Source organism: Salvelinus fontinalis, chromosome 1 (assembly GCF_029448725.1).
Source record: "Salvelinus fontinalis isolate EN_2023a chromosome 1, ASM2944872v1, whole genome shotgun sequence".
In the NCBI taxonomy this organism is placed as follows: domain Eukaryota; kingdom Metazoa; phylum Chordata; class Actinopteri; order Salmoniformes; family Salmonidae; genus Salvelinus; species Salvelinus fontinalis.
Genome location: NC_074665.1, coordinates 62518286 through 62541991, shown reverse-complemented (window position 1 = coordinate 62541991; position 23706 = coordinate 62518286). Strand labels below are relative to the sequence as shown.

Sequence of the window (23706 nt, the reverse complement as noted above, 5' to 3'; positions counted from 1 at the left end):
TTTGCTGCAGGAGGGACTGGTGCACTTCACAAAATAGATGGCATCATGAGGCAGGAAAATTATGTGGATATATTGAAGCAACATCTCAAGACATCAGTCAGGAAGTTAAAGCTTGGTTGCAAATGGGTCTTCCAAATGGACATTGACCCCAAGCATACTTCCAAAGTTGTGGCAAAATGGCTTAAGGACAACAAAGTCAAGTTAATGGAGTGGCCATCACAAAGCCCTGACCTCAATCCTATAGAACATTTGTGGGCAGAACTGTAAAAGTGTGTGCGAGCAAGGAGGCCTACAAACATAACTGAGATACACCAGCTCTGTCAGGAGGAATGGGCCAATATTCACCCAACTTATTGTAGGAAGCTTGTGGAAGACTCCCCGAAACGTTTGATCCAAGTTAAACAATTTAAAGGCAATGCTACCAAATACTAATTGAGTGTATGTACACTTCTGACTCACTGGGTATGTGATGAAAGAAATAAAAGCTGAAATAAATAATTCTCTCTACTATTATTCTGACATTTCATATTCTTAAAATAAAGTGGTGATCCTAACTGACCTAAGACAGGGAATTGTTACTAGGATTAAATGTCAGGAATTGTGAAAACTGAGTTTAAATGTTTAAACTTCCGACTTCAACTGTAAGTTTTCAGACCATTTTCTCAGTACTTTGTTATAGCACATTTGGCAGTTATTACAGTACGAGTCTTCTTGGGTATGATGCTACAAGCTTGGCACACATGTATTTGGGGAGTTTCTCCCATTCTTCACTGTAGATCATCTCAAGCTCTGTCAAGTTGGATGGGGATTGTTGATGCACAGGTATTTTCAGGTCTCTCCAGAGATGTTCGATCGGGTTCAAGTCTGGGCTCTGGCTTGGCCATTCAAGAACATTCGGAGACTTGTCCTGAAGCCATTCCTGCGTTGTTGTAGCTGTGTGCTTAGGGTTGTTGTCCTGTTGGAAGGTGAACCTTCCCCCCAGTCTGAGGTCCTGAGCGCTTTGGAGCATGTTTTCATCAAGGATTTCTCTGTACTTTGCTTTGTTCATCTTTCTCTCGTTCCTGACTAGTCTCCCAGTCCCTGCCACTGAAGAATCTCCTCATAGCATGATGTTGCCACCGCCATGCTTCCCCGAATGGATGGTGCCAGGTTTCTTCCAGATGTGACGCTTGGCATTCAGGCTAAAGAGTTTAGTCTTGGTTTACTCAGACCATAGGAATCTTATTCTCATAGTCTGAGAGTTTTTAGGTGCCTTCTGGCAAACTCCAAGCGGGCTGTCTTGTGCCTTTTTACTGAGGAGTGGCTTCCGTCTTGCCACTCTACCATAAAGGCCTAATTGGTAGTGTGCTGCAGAGATTGTTGTCCTTCTGGAAGTTTCTCCCATCTCCACAGAGGAACTCTGGAGCTCTGTCAGTGACCATCGGGTTCTTGGTCACCTTGGTTTTTGCTCTGGCGTGCACTGTCAACTTCGGGACCTAATATGTGTGCCTTTCCAAATCATGTCCAATCAATTGAATTTACCACAGGTGGACTCCAATCATGTTGTTGATCATCCTTGAGATGTTTCTATGTAAACAGGATGTACCTGAGCTCAATTTGAGGCTCATAGCAAAGTGTCTGAACACTTATGTAAATAAGGTATTTCTGTTTTTGTATTTGTAAAAACCTGTTTTAGCTTTGTCATTATGGGGTACTGTGTGTAGATTCAGGATTTTCTTATTTAATCAATTTTAGAATAAGGCTGTAACGTAACAATGTGGAAAAAGTCAAGGGGTCTGAATACTTTCCGAATAGCTCTGTTGATTATACAGACATTTTGGCATTTTTAACACATTGTTTCTCACAAAAACAAAAATTGATGCGGTCAATTTCGCCTCTACTTTGAACTTAGAGAAACTGATGCGCATGCTGTTGACATTTTCCCTCTGTGTACATTGAAGGGCAAGATGTGCTGCTCTGTTGTGGGCCGGCTGCCGCTTTTCTAGGTCTTTTGCAGCACTTGACCATATCACCGGACAATAGTAAAGATTTGATAAAACTAGAGCGTGCAGGACTTTTAGTTGACTGTGGTGTTAAAAATGCTGAAAATCTCTATATCACACAGACTTCTCCTCATCTTTAAAACAAATTAACCAATATGGCTTGACCATGAACATTTACAGTCTAAGGTGACACCAAAAAGTTTAGTCTCCTCAACTTGCTCAACAGCTGAACTTAGGGAATGATTTGTACCAAATGCAAATGTACCAAATGCAAATGCAATGCTTTTGGTTTTAGATATGTTCAGGACTAGTTTATTACTAGCCACCAATTCCCAAACTGACCAACTCTTTGTTTTAGGGTTACAGTGATTTTACTACCTGTGGTTACTGACATGTATAATGTTGAATCATCAGAGTACATAGACACACAGGCTTTGTTTAATGCTAGTGAAAGATCATTAGTAAATATGTAGAACAGTAAAGAGCTGCCTTGCGGAATACCACACTTTACTTGTTTTACATTATAGAAGCTTCCATTGAAGAAAACCCTCTGTGTTCTATTGGATAGATGGCTCTCAACCCATGATATGGCAGAGGATGTAAAGCCATAACACGTTTTTTCAGTAACAGATTATGGTCAATAATATCGAAGTTTGCACTGAAGTCTAACAACATACAAAATCATTAATGTAATTTCAGTACATGTTGAGTGCCCTACTCTATAAGCAAGCTGAAAGTTTGTGTTCATTTGCCCAGAGAAATAGCATTGTATCTGGTCAGACACAATTTTTTTCCAAAAGTTTGCTAAGAGCTGGCAGCAAGCTGATTGGTTGGCTGTGAGAATCAGTAAAGGGCGCATTACCAACCTTGGGTAGTCAAATAACTTTAGCTTCCCTCCAGGTCTGAGGACAAACACTTTTCAGATTGAAGTAGCATCTCCTTTTCAGTTTCAAAATGTTTTATCCTATTTGGTGTTTACTGAACATGGCCCTGTTAACTGTTTTGTTAACCCCCACATGGGTTTTAGACATATAATGTATGCTATTTAGCTTTGGATAAAAGCAAATTAGTCCTGCGTGCATACATTTTACGTATGGGTGGTCCTGGGAATCGAACCCACTACCCTGAGCTAAAAAGGACCATAATTGTCTCTGTAAATGTCTAATTAGAGTGAGATTGGTTGCATTAATAAGTGGAGCGCCTGTAATGAATGTAGTAATGTGTTTATTCTGTAGGCCTAAATCATACTGTTGAAAAGCTACGGTCCGAAATCCTAACTTGAGATCTACAGTGCCTGGAAAAGTATGTGAACCCTTTGGAATTATTTGGATTTCTGCATAAATTGGTCATCAAATTTGATCTGATCTTCATCGAAGTCACAACAATAGAAAAACATAGTGTGCTTAAAACTAATAACACACAAATTATTGTATTTTTCTGGTCTATATTGAATACATAATTTAAACATTCACAGTGTAGGTTGGAAAAAGTATGTGAACCCCTATACTAATGACTTCTCTAAAAACTAATTGGAGTCAGGAGTCGGCTAACCTGGAGTCCAATTAATGAGACGAGATTGAAGATGTTGGTTAGAGCTGTCTTGCCCTATTTAAAAAAAAAAAACTAATAAAATGTGAGTTTGCTATTCACAAGAAGCATTGCCTGATGTGAACCATGCCTCAAACAAAAGAGATTTCAGAAGACCTAAGATTAAGAATTGTTGACTTGCATAAAGCTCGAAAGGGTTAGAAAAGTATCTCTAAGGCAGTGCTAGCTGTGCCACCAGAGATGGCACAGCTCTGGTGGCCGCGACCAAGAGGCTCATGGGGCGACGCACAATTGGCCCAGCGTCGTCCGGGTTAGGGAGGGATTGGCCAGCAGGGATATCCTTGTCTCATCGTGCACTAGCGACTCCTGTGGCGGGCCGGGCACAGCTGACTAGGTTGCTAGGTGTACGTTGTTTCCTCCGACACATTGGTGCGGCTGGCTTCCGGGTTGGATGTGCGTAGTGTCAAGAAGCAGTACGGCTTGGTTGGGTTGTGTTTCGGAGGATGCATGGCTCTCGACCTTCGCCTCTCCCGAGTCCGTACGGGAGTTGTAGCGGTGAGACAAGACAGTAACTACTACTAATTGGATACCACGAAAAAGGTGGGCAAAATTAAAAAATTAAGTTAATTAATTAATAGAAAAGTATCTCTAAAAGCCTTGATGTTCATCAGTCCACGGTAAGACAAATTGTCTATAAATGGAGAAAGTTCAGCACTGTTGCTAGGAGTGGCCGTCCTGCAAAGATGACTGCAAAAGCACAGCGCAGAATTATCAATGAGGTTAAGAAGAATCCTAGTGTCAGCTAAAGACTTCTCTGGAACATGCTAACATCTCTGTTGACGAGACTACGATACGTAAAACACTAAACAAGAATGGTGTTCATTGGAGTGCACAATGGAAGAAGCCACTGCTGTCCAAAAAAACATTTCTGCACGTCTGAAGTTTGCAAAGTGCACCTGGATGTTCCAGTAGCGCTGGCAAAATATTCTGTGGACAGATAACTACAGTTGAGTTGTTTGGAAGGAACACACAACACTATGTGTGGAGAAAAAAAGGCACAGCACACCAACATCAGCCTCATCCCAACTGTAAAGTATGGTGGCGGGAGCACCATGGTTTGGGACTGCTTAGCTGCCTCAGGGCCTGGACAGCAAGTTTATCAATACATTTTGCAGGAGAATGTTAGTGTATCTGTCCGCCAATTGAAGTTGGGTGATGCAACAGGACGATGTTTACACGGTGTGTTCAATAAAGACATGAAAACGTATAATTGTTTGTGTTATTAGTTTAAGCAGACTGTGTTTGTCTGTTGTGTCCTAGATGAAGATCAGATCAAATTTGATGACCAATTTATGCATAAATCCAGGTATTTCCAAAGGGTTCAAATACTTTTTCTTGCCATTGTATGTTTGTAACTCAAATGTTCAGGTAAATCCCCCATTTTATACCGATACATGGTTTACACAGAAGTCCAAGTCAATTCCAATTCAATTCAGGAAGTTAACTGAAATCCCAATTCCAATTATCCTCATTGAAAAGCAATGACGAGAATTAGAATTTTGGTTTACCTGCGGAATTAAAATTGAATTGAGCCAAACCTTGTCAGGATTCAGGCCTAAAGAGTACAATCAACTCACTGCTGCTCATTGTAACCTGACAGTAGACTACACATGAACTATCCTAGCCTGGTTAAAACAGACTAAACGCTGTGCTCACCTTACAGTCTGGACAATGGTGAGCACAGCATTATGTCTGGTGTAACCAGGCTAGAACTACCCTGTCTTCAGGTTTGTCTATTTTTGATAAATGTATATGACGATATTATAATAATATATCAGGAAGGGAATTTTGGTTTTGTCTGAAATGGAAATAATTTGTTTGGTACTACTGAACAATTAATATATATATATATATTTTATTTTTTTACCAGTTTTTTATTTGTCCATTTAGGCAGAAATGGAGAGTTTTGCTTGTTCTGATTTTATGAATTATAAAAGATCTGAATTGCGCTTAAATGTTGTCTTATTGAGTCAATATGAAAATAAAGGCTCTTATTTCTCATACAGTACTTATGATTTGGTCATGTGGTTTATATTAGTCATTTAACAGACAATCTTATCCAGAGCGACTTACAGTAGTGAGTGCATACATTTTCACTTACTAATCAAGTAAGAAATGTATTGTGATCCAACAAAATTAGCTACATAAATATATAATTTGAATATGTAGGCTAAACCTGTCATTATGTTGCAGTTCCCCCTAGTAGGACTGCTGTGGGTGTTGTCTTGCCCATTGCTTTACACACAACTGTAACATTAAGGTTAGATTGCTGCATAACATCACAGAGTAAGCTGGATATTATTGAGCTTCTTCATTCCTCCATGGTTTGAGGTAGAAGCTGCCTGTAACTGAACTAGGATCAGTTTACCCTCCACTAATCCAATCGACACACAACTGACTTCAGATGACTGTCTAGGCAGTGCAACTGCAGCCTACTCCTTGGTTGTGAGTGAGAGACTGGAACAAACCAAACCACATACAGTACTGCTACAATATGGAAGTATATTAGTATATCATACTGTATCCAGCAGTGAAATAGTGGGATTCCATATTTGCATGTATTTTTCTTGACACCATCCAACACTTGTTGTCTGACATTAGCACATTTGACTGGTAAATATATGTGTAGCCTATTACTGGCTAGAGAGCTGCTTTCTGCCTTTCTGAGTATTCACTGTCAATGGAATGATCGCTGCACCCTTGTTTTCCCCATCCTTTATTAAACCTAGCCTTGTCCCAGATCTGCTGTCTTGCCACCTTTCTATAGTAATTTTTTATTGGCAAGACGGCACAATCAGTTCTGGGACCAGGCTATATTAGAACTATTTAATGTAATCATTTTGGAACACAGAGGCATTTCCCTCTCCCATATATAGCATAACATATTCCATTAGACCTATACGGCCTGTTTCCATCTCCTCTCATTGGTAATGGAACATTGGGAGCATTAGTAAAATGAACCCTGTAAGTACAGATATTTGGTTGAATATTGACATTGGAAGTTCCCATTGGCTCCTCAGTGATTGTGTGGGTGTTCCCGCAGAATAGTCGGCTTACCTATACAGGTGTGCACTACTCATGATTTGGAAACCAATAGCTGTGATGTTTTCATCAAATAGAAAAAGTATTCACTGTGATGGGGAAAAGGAAGTTGATTTGATAATATGATGTCTAAAACCTTTACTAATAACTTTCTGAAGCTTTTATACACTGAGTATACCAAACATTAGGAACACCGTCCTAATTTGATTTGCACCCTCCCTTTGCCCTATGTTGACGCCAATGGTTCCCACAGTTGTCAAGTTGGCTGGATGGCCTTTGGGTGGTGGTAAGCTATTCTTGATACACACAGGAAACTGTTGAGCGTGGAAAACCCAGTAGAGTTGCAGTTCTTGACACAAACCAGTGCGCCTCGCACCTACTACCATACCCCGTTCAAAAGCACTTAAATATTTTATCTTACACATTAACCCTCTGAATGGCAAACATACACAATCCTAACTTACTTAGTCCTCTTTGTCCCGGGTAGGACATACAGTGTACATGTAACACTGCAACAATCTTCTGCCATTGGAGTCTATCTTTGCGCTGTTCTGTGAAGGGAGTAGTACTGTACACAGCGTTGTACGAGATCTTCAGTTTCTTGGCAGTTTCTCACATGCAATAGCCTTAATTTCTCTTTCAGAAGAAAGTGCTTTGTTTCTGGCCATTTTGAGCCTGTAATCGAACCCACAAATGCTGATGCTCCAGATACTCATCTGCTCTAAAGAAAGCCTGTTTTATTGCTTCTTTAAATCAGCACAACAGTTTTCAGCTGTGCTAACATAATTGCAAAAGGGTTTTCTAATGATCAATTAGCCTTTTAAAATGATAAACTTGGATTAGCTAACACATCGTGCCATTGGAACACAGGAGTGATGGTTGCTGAAAATGGGTCTCTGTACACCTATGTAGATATTCCATTAAAAATCAGCCTTTTCCAGCTACTATAGTCATTTACAACATTAACAATGTCTACACTGTATTTCTGATCAATTTGATGTTATTTTAAAAATGGACAAAAAATGTGCTTTTCTTTCAAAAACAAGGACATTTCTAAGTGACCCCAAAATGTTCAACGGTAGTGTATATAGCACCAGTTAAAAGTTACTACTACTACTAATTGAAGGATTTTACTTTATTTTTTACTATTTTCTACATTGTAGAATAATAGTGAAGACATCAACACTATGAAATAACACATGGAATCATGTAGTAACCAAAAATAAGTTAGTTAACTGCACCTCAGATTGCAGCCCAAATAAATGCTTCACAGATTTCAAGTAAGTAACGGACACATCTCAACATCAACTGTCCAGAGGAGACTCCGTGAATCAGGCCTTCATGGTCGAATTGCTGCAAAGAAACCACTACTAAAGGACACCAATAAGAAGAGACTTGCTTGGGCCAAGAAACACGAACAATGGACATTAGTCCGGTGGAAATCTGTCCTTTGGTCTGATGAGTCCACATATGAGATTTTTTGTTCCAACCGTCGTGTCTTTGTGAGACGCAGAGTAGGTGAACGGATGATCTCCGTTTTTGGTTACTTTTTTGGTTACTACATGATTCCATATGTGTTATTTCAGCATTTTGATGTCTTCACTATTATTCTACAATGTAGAAAATAGTAAAAAATAAAGTAAAACTCTTGAATGAGTAACACAAACAAAGCTGTAACACAACAAAATGTGGAATACTTCCTGAATGCACTGTATATTGGTATTGTCATAAACATTGAGAGGGTGAAAGAGGGATCTGGCCGTTCCTTCAGGCATGATAAGAGGGTGGTTTCAAACACTCAATCAAACAGTACATCAGCCAGTGTGAAACATTATCCAATGCCTCTGCATCCTCTAGCTAGCTGTTTAACAGCATTTGCATTACATGTGTTGTGTCAGTATTTAAGGGGGTGTTTATGAGAGAGTGAGCTAGAGATAGAGGGAGGGAGGAGCGAGAAAGAGAGACCGAGAGTTGGAGATCTAGAAAGGGGAAATCTAATTTTGTCCAGACTCTGAGTCAACAACTGACACACTTGTAGGAGGCTATCATATCTGCCTGCAGACAACCAGTGGATATCAGTTCTCCTGTCCATTGTGTGTGTGTGTACCACCATGCCATCCTACACAGTGACGGTGGCTACAGGAAGCCAGTGGTTTGCAGGGACTGATGACTACATCTATATCACCCTGGTGGGAACAGAGGGATGCAGTGAGAGGACTTTACTGGACAAACCGCTCTACAACGACTTCGAGAGAGGGGCGGTGAGTTGAGTTACAGTGGCAAGAGTCCGTTTGAAAGTTTCACAGTGTGTGCATTACTTCAAATACACTCAGAGGTGACCTTGTTAATGATAGAGAGAAAATATTTCCAAGAACTATCAGATTTGAAACTCTGGCTGCATCCTGATTCTTCACTCTTCCCCCAATGTGCACGTGCATACTTCTCATCACTTCTCAGTCAATGCTTAATAAAAAGCACACTTCCTCTAGTATCTGTCCTGAAGCCTCAACTCAAATGATGCATATTAATTGGACTGATTACTAGTTTGTGTTGAAAATGACATACATGTTAGACCACAAGATATCTCCCTCTGGAAGCCCTCACAATACCTCGGTCTGGGTGAATGAATTGTACTGTAACAATAACATTTGACTTTTGGACATATTCATATTTATTACAACAACATTGTATTATTCTTTTTTGAATATTTTTTAACGTAATTAAGGACTGACATTTGACAGAAAATGTTGTGCAATGTTTAAAATGCATACTGCTAATAACTGCACAAAGTTCCTTAACAAATGTACAAATAAACAATTTGTTTTATTTTACTGTTCCCTGGTGTAAGATCTGCCACAGAATGTATTGCAGGATCAACCCCAGTCCCTCTATTCTATTCAATAAATAGTGCTTGAAACTGTACTGCAATATGAGGTAATGGGAGTAAATCCATCGCATAAAGAGGAAATAAATGGTCATTGCTCTCAATACTACTATGTGAGGGACTGTGATACTCAGGCACTTAATAAGAGCCATTTACAGAGTGCTTTTTACCTGATTTTCACTTGGAAATACAATGGATAGGATTCAATAAAACACTTCTCCCGGTGCTCAAATCACTTTACATTGTCTTGTAGAAACTTGCCTTATCCACTACCAAGTACAGTGACAGATGAAGAGGCTAAACTCCAGTGCAGAGTGCCATCACAATTTCTGTGTATGAGTGTATTTCTCTGTGCTTTTACTCTAATGAAGCAAAATAATAACATAAGGCCTATTACCAAACCTCTATTACAGCTAATGGCCCATGAACACCACATGGAAGATCAATACAAAAGCTTCCCTATCTAATAAACTATCAATTGATTCTGATATTAAAATCTTCACCAGTGTCTGAATCCTGTACACTACATCCAGTTGTACTCTTTAGTTCATAATGCAAGTGGCTGAATATTGCACCAACCATCAATGACTCATGAGCTGCTACTAACCTCATGTTGTCTCTTTCTTGCTGTTTTGGGCGGTTGTGTCAGGACCTCAGAAAAAGTATCTGGTGCAAAAGGAACAGCTAATGGGCAGCCAAACAAACGCATTGATAAAGTCATTAATAAAAAATGCACTTTATGTAACAATTCCAACTTGGTAACGACCATTGTCCGTCCTCAGGTTAGTCTTAATCCAGGTCCGGAAAACTGTCCCCTTTTGTCCACTTTGCTCAAATCTCTCTAAACCTGGTTGTCTGTTCTCAGGTGGACTCGTATGATGTGACGGTGGGGGAGAACCTGGGGGAGATGGAGCTGGTGAAGATAGAGAAGAAGAAGTACTGGGTTCATGATGACTGGTACTGTAAGTACATCACAGTGAAGACTCCCTCTGGAGACTACGTAGAGTTCCCCTGCTTCCACTGGCTGGTGGACGACAAGGAGGTGGTCCTCAGGAACGGCAAAGGTACCTGTCTGTCGGGTCTGTGTCTGCCGGTCGGTCGTGTCTGTCAGTCAGTCAGGTCTGTCGGTTGCTCATGTCTGTCTGTCGGTTGCTCATGTCTGTCAATAAACTGTCCCCAGTCTTTAGCTTAAGGAACATAGAAGTGAATCTAAAATCATCCTCATTATCGTTGTTCACCCTTTTCTTTAAGCACTGCTGCCAAAGGATGACAAGACCAGACTGGTGAAGCAACACCGACACAAAGAGCTGGAGAGCAGACGGAAAACCTACAGGCAAGAGCTGGGTTTATTGTGTATCACACATCTACCTCACAATGACGTATTGATGTTATACCAAGATGCATTCAACAAATAAATGTATGTATTGAACTAGTAAATGTTTTTCTAGTGTTTATTCAATGCATTGAAGCTACATATAGTGTAGCCTACCATCATTAAAAGACCTGTACACAGTGTTACGTAGTAGTGCTTAACCTGATTCTCTGATGTCCTCCTGTGTATAGATGGAGGGAGTGGCAGCCTGGAATTCCTATGAGTATAGATGCCAACACTCACAAGGAGCTTCCCAGAGACATCCAGTTTGATAGCGAGAAAGGAGTGGACTTCATACTCAACTACAGTAAGGCGTAAGTATTGCATTCACACTACACTCTGTAACCTAGTGTAGACTCCCTTTATTTGTTATATGCATTGCAGACTCTGCCAAGAGTTCTGGGGTTTTATGGCAGAGTAGTGTCATTGTCCTGTCGCTACACTCTGCTGCAACTATTTCCCCTTATTTGCAAAATTGTCCATACAGTCTTTTACTCTGTTCCATTTTTACACTCAAGCAGTGTTAAACCTACAGTCGGCCTCTATCTAATGTGGAGATTTCCATGTAGAAAGCCCATACTTGTCATGGTAGGGATTTTCCGTTCATTGGGGTCAGTATTTGTTTATTACAGTGATGGTATTTTCTAAATGTCAGGACTTCCTGGTTTGAATAAAAGCTAAACGGCAAACAGAAAGAAGCGTTTAGTTCAGTAGGTGGGTGGTTGGTGAGTAGTATGTGGAACTACTAGTATTTAAAAATATATATTAAATATTGAACCTTTATTTAACTGGGCAAGTCAGTTAAGAACATATTCTTATTTTACAATGACGGCCTACCCCGGCCAAACCCTCCCCTAACCTGGACAACACTGGGCCAATTGTGTGCCGCCCTATGGAACTCCCGATCACGGACGGTTGTGATACAGCACAAGATCGAACCAGGGTCTGTAGTGATGCATCTAGCACTGAGATGCAGTGCCTTAGACCGCTGCGCCACTCGGGAGTATATGGATGTGACTAAAAGGAAGCCTGTTTTAAAGCTCTGTATGAAATCATGTTGATCAGGAGAGTCATTGTATGAGTAACCAGGGACATTTGCATGTATCCTACACACCAACAGGCAAAACACATACACATATTGTCTCAATGAGACTGGCTGTGTGCTCTGACAAATACTTTGCTTCAAACCTATCAGCGTACTAGTATGCTTTTTTTCTTCTTTTGATTGCTTAGGAGGGATAATAACCTTCCAGACAGGATGTGTGTCTTTGCTCTGTAGTAGTTCAGTTATGGGATAGTAGCCCGCTATAATAGATAGTAGTTCAGTTATGGGATAGTAGCCCGCTATAACCATCTATAATAGACTTGCCATGTATTGATGAGGAACTAGAGGAAGTGGCTGGGGTTAGCAAGACACGTACTGACGTGTATTAATAGAAGTGTTATGACTGACTTTGCTTCTGCTGCTTACTTGTGGCTTGTTTGTGCAGCTGAATTTGCATTGATAACAGCTCATCTGCAGAGAGCACAAGGTATAAACTATTATGCAGTACGTTATGCTATTCAGGCATTGCTTGATGCAGCATTAACAGACTGGTAATGGATAGGATTAGATTTAAAGCATAATAACCTACATTGACAGTATCAATGTACTGTACCAATGACCAGCAGACTTTACCCACCAGCAGGTTAGCAGCAACATCCTTAGAATCCCAAGTGTTGATCACTGGAAAAGTACTGCACACGTGTGTGCGAATCATAGACAGGAAGGGAAGCAGAAACTGTTTTTCTTAAATTCATCCCTGGAAAGTGGCAACCAACGCTGCTAACGATTGAAAATAACGTGGATAAGTGTGTAATACATGTGCAGTAAACATCAACTCCCTGTTGTCAGTAAGTCAGTGACTGACATTTTCTGAATCCATTAGTTTTTCACAGTGAAAATGGAAGAAAATAACTCTGGACATAAATCTTAGCCTCGTTCGACCATCCTGATCTCACAAAATGACATTCTGTTTTTCTATGATATTGCAGCGGTCAAGATGGTGGCTCAGGCTACTTAAATCTTTCCCTGCAGTTTGATGATGTTGTTCTCTCCTCCCCAGGATAGAGAACCTCTGTGTGAACCAGTTCATGCACATGTTCCAGTCCTCCTGGAATGACTTTGCTGACTTTGAGCGGATCTTCGTCAGGATCAAAAACACCATCTCAGGTGTGTGGTCTCAGTTTTCTCCATAGAATGTGGAATCTGACTCCTCTCTCCTCTTTGAGCAGCTGCTGCTTTAGCAGTAGCTAATGCGGATCATAGTCAAAAAAATCATCCTCTCCTCTCCATATTCCTATCCTAGAGTATGTGATGCAGCACTGGAAAGAAGACTTTATGTTTGGTTACCAGTACCTGAACGGCTGTAACCCAGTGATGATCCAGAAGTGCACCAAGCTGCCAGAGAAGTTCCCCGTTACACATGAAATGGTGGCAGATTGTCTGGAGAGAGAGATGACTCTGGAGGAGGAGATTGAGGTAGAGACAGACACACATATGCACATGTCACATGCACGCAGTTATGCAAGCTTATACACATGCATGCATACATCACATCCACTCACAGAATCTGTGACCTATTGTACACACAAACAGACAAGACATGCAGAAAGACAGACCGACTCCAAGGTTTACAGGTTCATATTGTAAGACATTCACCCTCGCCTGGTTTACCAACTACTTCTCAGACAGAGTTCATTGTGTCAAATCGGAGGGCCTGTTGTCCGGACCTCTGGCAGTCTCTATGGGGGTACCACAGTGTTCAATTCTCGGGCCGACTCTTTTCTCTGTATATATCAATGATGTCGCTCTTGCTGTGGGTGATTCCCCGATCCACCTCTACGCAGACGACACCATTCTGTATACATCTGGCCCTTCCTTGGACACTGTATTAACTAACCTCCAAACGAGCTTCAATGCCATACAACACTCCTTCCGTGGTCTCCAACTGCTCTTAAACGCTTGTAAAACCAAATGCATACTTTTCAAACGTTCGCTGCCCACACCCGCACGCCCGACTAGCATCACTACTCTGGACGGTTCTAACTTAGAATATGTGGACAACTACAAATACCTAGGTATCTGGCTAGACTGTAAACTCTCCTTCCGGACTCATATTAAACATCTCCAATCCAAAATTAAATCTAGAATCGGCTTTCTATTTCGCAACACAGCCTCCTTCACTCACGGCGTCAAACATACACTAGTAAAATTGACTATCCTATCGATCCTCGACTTCGGCGATGTCATTTACAAAACAGCTTCCAATACTCTACTAAGCAAACTGGATGCAGTCTAGCACAGTGACATCCGTTTTGTTACCAAAGCCCCTTATAACACCCACTACTGCGACTCCAGACTCCAGACCCACTGGCTCCAGGTCATCTATAAGTCTATGCTAGGTAAAGCTCCGCCTTATCTCAGCTCACTGGTCACGATAACAACACCCACCCGAAGCACGCGCTGCAGCAGGTATATTTCACTGGCTATCCCCAAAGACAACACGTCATTTGGCTGCCTTTCTTTCCAGTTCTCTGCTGCCAATGACTGGAACGAATTGCAAAAATCGCTGAAGCTGGAGACTTATATTTCCCTCACTAACTTTAAACATCAGCTATCTGAGCAGCTAACCAATCACTGCAGCTGTACATAGCCCACCTGTAAATAGCCCACCCAATCTACCTACCTCATCCCCATATTGTTTTTATTTACTTTTCTGCTCTTTTGCACACCAGTATTTCTACTTGCATATCATCATCTGCTCATCTAGCACTCCAGTGATAATTTGCTAAATTGTAATTACTTCACTACTATGGCCTATTTATTGCCTCACCTCCTTACTCCATTTGCACACACTGTTTATAGATTTTCTTTTTTTTCTATTGTGTTATTGGCAGTACGCTTGTTTATTCCATGTGTAACTCTGTGTTGTCGCACTGCTTTGCTTTATCTTGGCCAGGTCGCAGTTGTAAATAAGAACTTGTTCTCAACTAGCTTACCTGGTTAAATAAAGGTGAAATAAAAAATAGATGAAAAACCTTGTATTACGTGTTGTTTGCAGGCAGGTAACATCTACATAGCAGACTATGAGTTGATGGAAGACATCAGTCCCAACAGTACAGACCCCTGTACTCTACAGTACCTGGCTGCTCCTATCTGTTTGCTGTACAACAACAGCCAGAGCAAGATCCTGCCTCTGGCCATACAGGTAGGCTATTCTGCATGGTTAGAAAAAGAGCATGGAACAGTGTTTCTTCACCATCTAACAAAACATACTCCTCCTCCTCTCTCTCTCCCAGCTGGGTCAGACTCCAGGGAAGGACAACCCTATCTTCCTGCCCAGTGATGGTCAGTATGACTGGATGCTAGCTAAGATCTGGGTCCGCTCCTCTGACTTCCACATCCACCAGACAGTCACACACCTGCTGAGGACTCACCTGGTCTCTGAGGTGTTTGGAGTGGCCATGTTCAGACAGCTGCCTGCTGTACACCCTGCTTATAAGGTACACCAAGTACACTTCAGTCTGTGCTTGTGTTTTGTGGCTGATTAGTTGATTCATGGATTGTTTAGTTAGATGGTTGGTTGATTGGTTTGTTTGTTTATTTATTGATGGTCTGTCCTCTAGTTGCTCCTTCCTCACATTCGTTTCACCATCGCCATCAACACCAAGGCCAGAGAGCAGCTCATCTGTGAGTTTGGCATCTTCGATAAGGTGAGTGTGTGAGAAAGGGACATTGAGACATATTCAGAAGTGCATCTACACATGGTACTAAAATCTGTCTCTTATCTGTCTTCATTGTGACTAGATTTCCTGGTCCCTCCCTGTATGTAAATTACACTGAAAAAAAATATACACTCCACAATTTCAAAGATTTTACAAAGATGCAACAGTTCATATGAGGAAATCAGTCAATTGAAATAAAAATATTAGGCCCTAATCTATGGATTTCACATGACTGGGAATTGGTCACAGATACCCTAAAAAATAAAAAGGGGCGTGGATCAGAAAACCAGGCAGTATCTGGTGTGACCAGTATCTGGTGTGACCACCATTTGCCTCAAGCTGCGTGACACATCTCCTTTGCATAGAGTTGATCAGGCTGTTGATTGTGGCCTGTGCAGTGTTGTCCCACTCCTTTTCAATGGCCGTGTGAAGTTGCTGGATATTGGCAGGAACTGGAACACGCTGGAGTACACGTTGATGCAGAGCATCCCAAACATGCTCTACGGGTAACATGTTTTGTGAGTATGCAGAACTGGCACATTTTGAGCTTCGAGGAATTGTGTACAGATCCTTGCGACATGGGGCCGTGCATTATCATGCTGAAACATGAGGCGATGGCGGCGGATGAATGGCACGACAATGGGCCTCAGGATCTCGTCACGGTATCTCTGTGCATTCAATTTGACATTGATGAAATGCAATTGTGTTCATTGTGTGTGACATGCCTTTCTATACCATAACACCACCATGGGGCACAATGTTCACAACGTTGACATCAGCAAAACGCTGGCCCACATGACCCTATACACGCTGTCTGCCAACTGCCCAGTACATTTGCGACCATTATTCATCCATGAAGGGCACACTTCTCCAGCATGCCAGTGGCCATCGAAGGTGAGCATTTTCCCACTGAAGTCGGTTACAACACCGAACTGCAGTCAGGTCAAGACCCTGGTGAGGACAACGAGTACGCAGATGAGCTTCCCTGAGACGGTATCTTAAAGTTTGTGCAGAAATTCCTTGGTTGTGCAAGCCCACAGTCTCATCAGCTGTCCGGGTGGCTGGTGTCAGACAAACCCACAGGTGAAGAAGCCAGATGTGGATTCCTAGGCTAGTGTGGTACATGTGGTATGTGGTTGTGAGGCTGGTTGGACGTACTGCCAAATTCTCTAAAACGACGTTGGAGGCGGCTTATTGTAGAGAAATTAACAATAGATTCTCTGGCAACAGCTCTGGTGGACATTCCTGCAGTCAGCATGCAAATTGCCTTATGGGACTACCGATCACAGCTGGTTGTGATACAGCCCGGGATCAAACCCGGGTCTGTAGTGACGCAGTGCCTTTGACCGCTGCGCCACTCGGGAGGCTCATATTATTGGAAACTTTTAAAGTTTACCTCTAAATTACCTGAATTTGTGTAACTTTCAAAGATTTTATGTAATTTATCACAAGACATCTAGTGGCCCTTGTGGGTACTTCAGTTTATCACAGGTGCCTAATTATCTCTGACCCTCTATATGGCCTTATCACATGTAAAATATATAACATAATCAAATAAGATGATTTTTAAATAAAACAAATAAAGCTGTAAAACCTTATCCTAAATATAAACCATAGACATAGTAAAATAAACAAGTGTGTAAAAAATGTAATATATAAAAGATATTTCATGTTGAAACCCTCATATTAAACACCAATGTTATTCATGAGTTTATATCTTGGTTGTAAATGTTTTTACTCTGAACTGGTGGCAGTTGTGGAAAAAGTAAATAGTTGGAAGAGTTGCAGTTGAGTATAATGCCGTTGTTGATTAGATGCTTTTTCCCATTAATTAGGCTATTTTCTCTTGAACTATGTGGTCTATTCACAAGAAACTCATGGACAAAATGGACACAAAAAATAAATACTATACATGAATACATTTTTTTTGTAGTTATTCAAGTATAAATGACCATAGATTACCTGTTAATTACAAAAATTACAGAAGCTTTGCAACCCTAGTCTTTATACTATGAGCACCGATTGATAACGTGCAGTAATAGTTCCTGTGTTTTAGAGGGGGGATTATTATGATTGAAATGGTTTGCTGTCCAGATCTGTCTACACTTGTAAGATCTCCAGACACAATTTGGGCCTGATTACTTCCGGAGGTGGTCAGGATGATCTGATCACAATCAGATCAGAATATGTCTTTTAATCGTCTAAACCTGTCTAAAAATGTGGGCCCAATCAGAATGTGGACACGATCAGGACAAAGGATGCATGTTAGCACCAGGTAAAAATGGGCCTAGAGACGGAGACATAGAGAGCTAATGTGTACTGTCTCTCCCCAGGCCAATGGTACAGGAGGTGGAGGTCATGTAGAGATGATCCAGAAGGCTATGAGGTCACTGACCTTCAGGTCTCTGTGTTTCCCTGATGCCATTAAGGCCCGCGGGGTGGACAGCCCTGAGGACCTACCCTACTACTACTACAGAGACGACGGGAACCGGGTCTGGGATGTCACCAAGAGGTCAGTGATCGTGGGGGGTCTGTGTGTGTGTCCTTCTTGACACTTTTATAGGAGGAGGAGAACCAGGCCAATCACCAGGAAAAGATGCCATGAAATGGCCATAAGATGGCTAACCCTAACCCTATAGCCATAATCCTAAAGCCCTAGCCCTAGCCCTAGCCATTACCCTAACCCTAGCTTCATGTCCACACTCCAGCTCAACCCACCCCTATAGCCATAACCCTAAAGCCCTAGCCAATACCCTAACCATATAGGCATAACCCTAAAGCCCTAGCCATTACCCTAACCCTAGCTGCATGTCCACACCCCGGCTCAACCCTAACCCTATAGCCATAACCCTAAAGCCCTAGCCATTACCCTAACCCTAGCTTCATGTCCACACCCGGCTCAACCCACCCCTATAGCCATAACCCTAAAGCCCTAGCCATTACCCTAACCCTATAGCCATAACCCTAAAGCCCTAGCCATTACCTAACCCTAGCTTCATGTCCACACCCCGGCTCAACCCTAACCCTATAGCCATAACCGTAACCCTAAAGCTCTAGCCATTACCCTAACCCTACATTTGATTTGCTGTTTCCCTAGTTTTGTGTGGGATGTGGTGTGTATCTACTACGACAGTGATGACACAGTACAGAAGGATGAGGAGATACAGGCGTTTGTTAAAGATGTCTGCAGCTTTGGGATGCAGGACTTTGACTGCTGTGGTGGGTACAAACACACTATAACCAACAAACACTACAATGGCCTAGCCTGCTTTAAAAGGCTGTTTTAGTTATCTGCAATACAAATACACACTTCTTATTTCTCTGGACTGTGTTGAAAAACATAACTGACCATGGAGTAACATTATCAATATTTAGCTATGCAGAAATGTACTTCACTTTTAAGTTGGTCAAAAGCCTCTGTGCTTATCTGTTGCTGTGGTAACAGTGGAGTGCGAGTGATGAACTCAGTCTGGTCTGATCAGGCTAGTAGAGGCCACAACTCCACTCTTCGAGGGCCACTCTGCTGGTTTACATCTGACAGAACCACTGAGTAACCAGGTGTATGTACACCTCTGCCCAGTCAACATGAATTGCCAGGGGACTCAAAAACCAGCAGGAGATGCAGCCTTCATAGACTGGTGTTGTGCATTTCTAAGCAATACTGCAGTCTGTGATTGCATGACAATGTGTGTCTAGGGACTGACCTCAGTGACTCACTGGTGAAACAAGTGTCAAAAAAACATGTGTTGCGCAAAAAACCTTTCTGCAGGGTTTCCCAAGTCCCTGAAGACACGCGAGGAGCTCACAGAGTATCTGACTGTCATCATCTTCACTTCCTCTGCACACCACGCTGCTGTCAACTTTGGACAGGTACGGCTCGGGGCTCGATATGATCAGATAGCAAACATCCGCTTAGCAGTTGTTTTGGCGGTGTCTGAGGTGGAACTGCATCAGAGCTGTCAACTCCAAGTGGCTCCAGGCATTATGAAACGGACATTGGCTTTGGCTGCACTGAGTCGCATTAAAAGAAATCCCATCTAGCCTTGTTTCCAAGTTCGAACACTGGAATGTGAGATTTAATCTACACTTCAATTAGGATAGTTGAAATCCTCATTATTTGTTTAATGATTTTTCAATTTGAGCATAAATATGTCTATATAGCCTACACTTTCTCATTCTGAACTTTTAATGCAAGTGGGGCGGGTGTGGTTTCGTTAGCAACTGTTCACCGAATTTGACGGCTCCAATGTAGTTCCACCTCAAACACCCGCTATGTTGGTGTCTGCAACGCTTGATCTGATTGAATCTAGGCCTTGTAAAGGTAGGCTTTGGACAGGTAAGACTTGGTCAGGTAAGCTTTGGAAATATAAGATTTGCTCAGGTAGGCTATATATAGTCAGGTAGCCTTGGGACAGTTGGTCAACATTCCTGTAGATGAGCTTGATCAGTGCTTGCAGACAAGAGCCTGTACATTGTCAAGAGCACCACCTAGCTTCCCTTAGATGTTAATGTCTGCCTACTCTGTGTATTTCAGTATGACTGGTGCTCGTGGATCCCCAATGCACCCCCCACCATGCGTAAGCCCCCTCCCAGACAGAAGGGGGTGGTAGATGTGAAGTTCATCATCCAGAGTCTCCCTGACCGCGGCCGGTCCTGCTGGCACCTAGGGGCCGTCTGGGCCCTCAGTCAGTTCCAGGAGAATGAGGTACATACACCACATGCCCACGTACGGATAAACACACATGGTGTTTGTCTGATTTTGTTCTTAATAATAAAGAAATCCCTCCAATTCCTGTGTGTCCTCTCTCTGTCAGCTCTTCCTGGGGATGTACCCAGATGAGCACTTCATAGAGAAGCCGGTGAAGGAGGCCATGGAGTCGTTCAGGAAGAGACTGGCAGAGGTCAGCAGTGTCATCAAAATTCGTAACGAAGGCAAGAAACTACCCTACTACTACTTCTCTCCCGACCGCATCCCTAACAGTGTGGCTGTCTGAGAAAGGAATGAAGGGGAGAGAGCAAGGAAGGGAACAAGGAGGAGGGATAGCTATATTGTCTGATATACACAGAGTGTACAAAACATTAGGAACACCTGCTCTTTCCATGACAAGCTGACCAGGTGAAAGCTATAATCCCTTATTGATGTCACTTGTTAAATCCACTTCAATCAGTGCAGATGAAGGGGAGGAGACAGGTTAAAGAAGGATTTTTAAGCCTTGAGACAATTGAGGCATGGATATGTGTGCCATTCAGAGGGTAAATGGGCAAGACAAAATATTTAAGTGCCTTTGAACAGTGTGTGGTTTGCATCAAGAACTGCAATGCTGCTGAGTTTTTCTCACTCAACAGCTTCCCGTGTGTATCAAGAATAATCCACCACCCAAAGGACATCCAGCCAACTTGACACAACTGTGGGAAGCATTGGCGTCAACATGGGCCAGCATCCCTGTGGAAAGCTTTCGACCCCTTGTAGAATCCCAACCAGGTCTCAGAGCATTTCATATTATTCTGTATGTAACCTCAAGACACTCCATTTAGAATGATACGTTTGGTATGGTTACATTAGAAAGATGGTTACTTAAGTATTTTTTTAATTAACTAGGCAAGTCAGTTAACCCTTTTAGATACCCTTCCCCTAACCCTAACCCTTTTAGATACCCTTCCCCTAACCCTAACCCTAACCCTTTTAGATACCCTTCCCCTAACCCTAACCCTAACCCTTTTAGATACCCTTCCCCTAACCCTAACCCTTTTAGATACCCTTCCCCTAACCCTTTAACCTAACTCCTAAACTTAACCCCTAGCCTAGCTAACATTAGCCACCTAGCTAAAATTCGTAACATATACATTTTTCAAATATGAAACATATTGTACTTTTTGCAAATTCATAATGCAAATTATAATTCATAACATATCATAAAAAATGTGATTGGATTTACATACAGAATAATACAAAATGCTCTGAGACTAGATTAAGAGCCCATGCCCCGACGAATTGAGGCTGTTCTGAGGGCAAAAGGGGGTGCAACTAAATATTAGGAAGGTGTTCCCAATGTTTTGTATACTCAGTGTGTTGTTTCTTACATACTGTGATTTAAGTATCGTTTGCTATGATAAGCACATACCCACTGATGCCATTCAACTTTTTTGCTAACTATTTTTACAGATAGTCCCACATTTGAATAATGTGGATTTATCTATTAAACTTCATTGGTGTACATTTCAAATGTCAAATAAAAATGCTCAAAATGTTATTTTCTATTTCTCCCTATAGTAGTGTAAAACTGTTGGTGACAATGAAAATATAAGCATATCCAGTAGCATATCCAGAAGACATTTAGGTTTTCATTTTTATTTGGTTGGTTTTTCATTCTACATACTTTGTTCAAACATTTGGGAATTAAACAAATGAAAAAATTTTAAAAAACAAGTACTTAAAAAAAATATATTTACAGTTACCATTCACAAGTAAACTCAGACAAACGTGTGGAATGATATCTGAAGGAGGGAAACAGTCTTGTTTGTTCAAGTCGAGTCCGTAGTAAAGCACTGTAGTTTTATGCAAGTAACACTTTCTCAGCACAACAAGAGTTATTATGAGGGGGGATGGAATGGCTGCCTATGTCATGTTCTGCAGAAGAGCTGTGTTTTCTTTTACATTTGAAATGACTTTGAAAGAACACACAGACCTCTGACAGGGTCATCCCCAAAATAAAATGTAATGTTATACAATATGGCTTAGGGTTGCAAAATGTTGCTGACTTTCCCAAAATTCTCAGGTTTTCAAGAAATCCGGGAATCTTTCATCTGTGACAAAACCTGGGAATTTGGTTAAAGTTGCTGGAATTTTGAGACTGTAGCCATTACAAAGTTATTATAGAGCTTAGCAATAAAAACTGTTCATGTAGCTAAGCAAAGCCTTGTCCATGAAAGTCTTAAGGTAAAAAATGCAAAGAAGCCTGAAGGGACAACATCAACAAGTCTCTTCTCTCAAAATCACAATTATAAGAACCAGATATACATAATCAAAAATCAATAATTTAAAAAAAATTATCAATCATGTACATTCAAATATTTCTCTCAATACAATAAAAGCAATGATAATTTGGATCCATTGTATTCATTGGGTACAGTGGTGATAAAAGCTGGCTGAATATCTTATAGGGGTAGAACTATAGATGACAGCTGAAGTGTAAGTTACCTTTAAAAGTCAAGTGCAGTGCAGTTTGAATGCTGGCCTCACTGTATTAAGTCTAGCCCTCTCAAAGACTCTTGTCTCTGACAATAACTAGGACAGTGTGAGAAAGTCACGTACAGAAGAAGTAGAATTGATTTCTAGGGAGAAAGCTCAAATAGCTTATGTCTGGAATTGGATACTGATAGTGTTAGTTGCATAAAATCACAATTTGAAGTGGTATCTTTTAACGCAAATATAAATACAACACAAACAATTTAAGCAATATTGTATCCAGAGAGTGAACCTCTGGATTAGAAACAGCGACAGTACTAGAGAATTGACCAGGTCAACTAAGGTAATTGCACTTTTTCTGTCTAATTGTACAGAGCGTCTTGGGGAATGTGTGAGGGGGTCCTAAAATGTACACTGTACATTGAAACCGTGTCCACAGATATAATACAAATATAATATCTATTAATACATATCTGTGCTGGTCCTGAGAAGCATTAGGCCCTTATCAAACATGCTTCTCAAATACTACACTACCCACAACTCCAAACCTGACTTTTACAATTGGAGAATACAATGGAGCTTTACATTTCAGGAAATACAGATGTTGAAAGAACAATTTTGTTTGTCGTCATTGTACAGTAGAAGTGTCATGGACGCCGCATTGGTTGGACCTCTTGTTATGTATATTTACACTGGTATCAAAAACATTGTTGTTAAAAATGTGTGTTTGCTGGAATGGCTGTATAGGGCCTGAGAGGACCCTGGGAATGTGGTTCTCCCACAGATACAAAAGCACTTACACAACAGACTGTAAGCCCAAAACCGTGCTGCCTTGAGAAGGCCACAACTCCCCTGTTTAGACTGC

At 41.4% G+C, this 23706-nt stretch overlaps 1 protein-coding gene across 2 annotated transcripts in view; it reads left to right on the top strand.

The window, feature by feature from the left end:
- The window catches only part of LOC129859424 (polyunsaturated fatty acid 5-lipoxygenase-like), a 30735-nt gene extending 8273 nt beyond the window's left edge, over nt 1-22462 (top strand). Inside the window, exons 2-15 of one of the 2 annotated variants that reach the window (XM_055929215.1) lie at nt 8760-8893; nt 10382-10580; nt 10768-10849; nt 11080-11202; nt 12994-13100; nt 13237-13409; nt 14992-15138; nt 15230-15433; nt 15557-15643; nt 17989-18167; nt 18753-18874; nt 19425-19525; nt 20190-20360; nt 20470-22462. In XM_055929215.1, the coding sequence (XP_055785190.1) occupies nt 8760-8893; nt 10382-10580; nt 10768-10849; nt 11080-11202; nt 12994-13100; nt 13237-13409; nt 14992-15138; nt 15230-15433; nt 15557-15643; nt 17989-18167; nt 18753-18874; nt 19425-19525; nt 20190-20360; nt 20470-20649 (2009 nt within the window). In that variant the 3' untranslated portion in view covers nt 20650-22462. Of the gene's footprint in view, nt 1-8246; nt 8894-10381; nt 10581-10767; nt 10850-11079; nt 11203-12993; nt 13101-13236; nt 13410-14991; nt 15139-15229; nt 15434-15556; nt 15644-17988; nt 18168-18752; nt 18875-19424; nt 19526-20189; nt 20361-20469 lie in introns of those variants that run through there. The other variant, XM_055929224.1, reaches the window with a different exon arrangement.
- Nucleotides 22463-23706: the final 1244 nt, after the last annotated feature.